Consider the following 2889-nt stretch of genomic DNA (forward strand, 5'->3'; position numbering starts at 1 on the left):
CATCGTTTCCCCATCGTTCCCTCATCGTTTCCCCATCGTTCCCTCATCGTTTCCCCATCGACCCCTCATCGTTTCCCCATCGATCCCTCATCGTTTCCCCATCGATCCCTCACTGTTTCCCCATTGATCCCCCATCGTTCCCTCATTGTTCCCTCATTGATCCCCCATCGTTCCCTCATCGTTTCCCCATCGTTTCCCCATTGATCCCTCATCGTTCCCTCATCGTTTCCCCATCGTTTCCCCATTGATCCCTCATCGTTCCCTCATTGTTCCCACAGCGATCACTCTCCTCTTCTCTGGATTCCCACAGGTGTCCGGATCTGAACCTCCATCAAAGCCTGAAGGAGGAGATCGGCGGCCTGGAGAGGAAGCTGGAGGAGAGCAACGCCSTGAACGAGTCCCTGCGCCGCCAACTGACAACCGTAGGCCCACACAAAGTTTTGACTCTGATCAGATGGTTCTGACCCAAATCAGATGGTTCTGACCCGGTCCTGCCGGTTCCTGTGTTTCAGAAGCAGAAGGACAGCTCCCAGCATGCCTCGGTGCGCGGTGCCGCTCCTGAGCTGCTGCGCTTCCAGGATCATCTGATCGCCGTGGAGAAGAGCGTAAGCCTCCCTGATCCTCCATCTGCCGGTTCTGGTTCTGGTTCTGGTTCTGATTGGTGTTTTCCTGCAGAACGCCTCCCTGCAAACGGAGAGTAGCTTGCTGAAGGAGCAGCTGAAGCAGCTGGAGAGCCAGAACAGTTCCCTCAACAGCCAGATGGCGGCGCTGCAGCGCCACGCCTCCACCCTGCAGGAGCACAACGCTGGCCTGCACACCCAGACCGCCAAGCTGCAGGTGCTGCAGCGCCGCCGCAAGTCCCCCGGGGGGCGCTGCGAGTCTCCTGGGGGTCGCCTGTCTCACCCTCTGTCCTCCTGTTTCTCAGGTGGACATCTCGGCCGTGTCCTCGCAGAGCGCCTCCCTCATGGCCCAGAATGCCGTGCTGCAGGGCCAGGTAGGCGCCCTGGAGGCCGAGGCCGAGTCGTGGCAGCGGCAGCGCGACGAGGCGTGGCGCGCCCGCGAGAACGCGCTCGCCGATCACGAGCGCCTGCTGAGCGTGCACGAGAGGCAGGCGCACGAGTACGAGCAGCTGATCAGCCAGCACGCAGCGCTGAAGGGCCAGCAGAGGGCGCTGGAGGGCGAGCACCGGGCGTTGCACAGCAAGTGAGTCCTCCTGGCGTCGCACACCTCCAAGTTGCGCAGCAGGAAGAGTTGGGCTGCTTCTGGATGTTTTGTCTGATTATTTCTGACAACTAGAAGAGGAAACGATCCGTCAGCTTCGAGTCCAACAGGAAGGAAATCGATCTTTCCCGTCTCGGCAGCTGGTCCAATCCGAGACTGGAACCTCTCCATCAGCAGATGATAAAATATTTCAATCTTAGACTTTACTTCCTCCCCCCAGCAGCTTGTCGCCCCCTGGTGGCCGGAGTCAGTCTGTAGGTCCATGCACAGCTACAGGACGGGGGATGGTTCTTGTGAACAGAGCCTGAGCCGACCCGGTTCACTGATCCAGGTGTTTCTGCAGGTACCAGGCTCTGCTGCAGCTGAAGGACCGGTGGGAGGAGCAGCAGGAGGCGCAGCAGCTGAAGCAGGAGGTCCAGAAGAACCGACTCCTCCAGCAGGAGAACCTGCAGCTGAAGTCTGAAGTGGACCGGTAAGAGAACCAGAACAGAACCTGCTGGTTCTGGATGCTGTGCTGGGTCAGCCAGAAGCCGGGCCTCGCCGCCCGGTTCTGGACCGGTCCAGAACACTGAGGCAGTCGGTTTATTCCTGTAGCGTCTCTTCCAAGAAAGTTCAGCTAATTTTTCCAATTAGCTTAAAAAGTTTCTAGATGCGGAAACTCGCCCTGCACCAGCAGGGGGCGACAGAGGACAACATGGCCCTAAAGGATAAAACTGAAAGAGAGGCGGCCCAAACTGAACTGAACAGTCAGTAGGGTCAGAACCRGGTCAGAACTGAGAGGAGGAAGGAAAACGGATCATGGTTTTATCTGCTGACCAGAACCAGAACCAGTCTGGTCCGGGTCGTTTCTTTTCAAAGTGTCTCTCCTCGTCTGCCCAGACTGACCCAGAACCAGAACCAGCATGCCGAGCACAACCAGAACCTCCAGCAGCGGCTTAACGAGCTGAAGAACTCGTTAAGCTCGGCTCAGCAGGAAGTGAGCCAGTGGACGGCCCGGTATGACTCGCTGATGGACCAGAACCAGAACCTGGACCTCTCCATGACCAAACTGGACAACCACTGTGAGGTGAGGTACCAATTACGAGCTGGGTCGGGTCAGAACCCATCCAGGGTTAATCTGCAGAGGAACTACAGACAGTAACAGTGGGCCCGGTTCTGGTTCTGGTTGTGCAGCTGCTGAGCCGCCTGAAGGGGAACCTGGAGGAGGAGAACCACCACCTGCTGAGCCAGATCCACCTGCTGGGTCAGCAGAACCAGACGCTGCTGGAGCGCAGCCTGGAGAGCAAGGAGCAGTTCCACCAGGAGCACAAGCTCTACATGTGAGTCGGACCGGAACCGGGACAGGCCGGAACCGGGACCAGAACCTCTGTCTGACCTCTGTCTGACCTCTGTGTCCTCAGAGACAAGCTGAACGCGCTGCGGCGGCAGAAGGAGAAGCTGGAGGAGAAGATCATGGACCAGTACAAGTTCTACGACCCAACACCCAAAAAGTAGCGGCGCTGCTGGTTCTGGAGGGTTCTGGTTCAGCCCGGTTCTGATGTCGGGTCTGTGTGTTTCAGGAGGAGCCAGTGGTCCGGAGCCAGAGCTCTGGTTAAGCTCATCAAGCCCAGGAAGGAGAACGGCCGAGACCAGGACCAGAACCGAGAGCGGACCCGGAGCGCTCCGGAC

General features: G+C 58.4%; 1 protein-coding gene across 1 annotated transcript in view; it reads left to right on the plus strand.

Annotated features, from left to right (window-relative positions):
- Positions 1-2889, plus strand: part of ccdc88c (coiled-coil domain containing 88C) — a 32218-nt gene that overhangs the window by 22974 nt on the left and 6355 nt on the right. The window contains exons 17-25 of the mRNA XM_008403188.2: positions 311-422; positions 513-605; positions 676-837; positions 926-1203; positions 1565-1693; positions 2101-2287; positions 2395-2540; positions 2622-2711; positions 2781-2889. Coding sequence (XP_008401410.1) covers positions 311-422; positions 513-605; positions 676-837; positions 926-1203; positions 1565-1693; positions 2101-2287; positions 2395-2540; positions 2622-2711; positions 2781-2889 — 1306 coding nt within the window. The remainder of the gene's footprint in view (positions 1-310; positions 423-512; positions 606-675; positions 838-925; positions 1204-1564; positions 1694-2100; positions 2288-2394; positions 2541-2621; positions 2712-2780) is intronic.

This window comes from Poecilia reticulata, unplaced genomic scaffold (genome assembly GCF_000633615.1).
Source record: "Poecilia reticulata strain Guanapo unplaced genomic scaffold, Guppy_female_1.0+MT scaffold_314, whole genome shotgun sequence".
Taxonomy (NCBI): domain Eukaryota; kingdom Metazoa; phylum Chordata; class Actinopteri; order Cyprinodontiformes; family Poeciliidae; genus Poecilia; species Poecilia reticulata.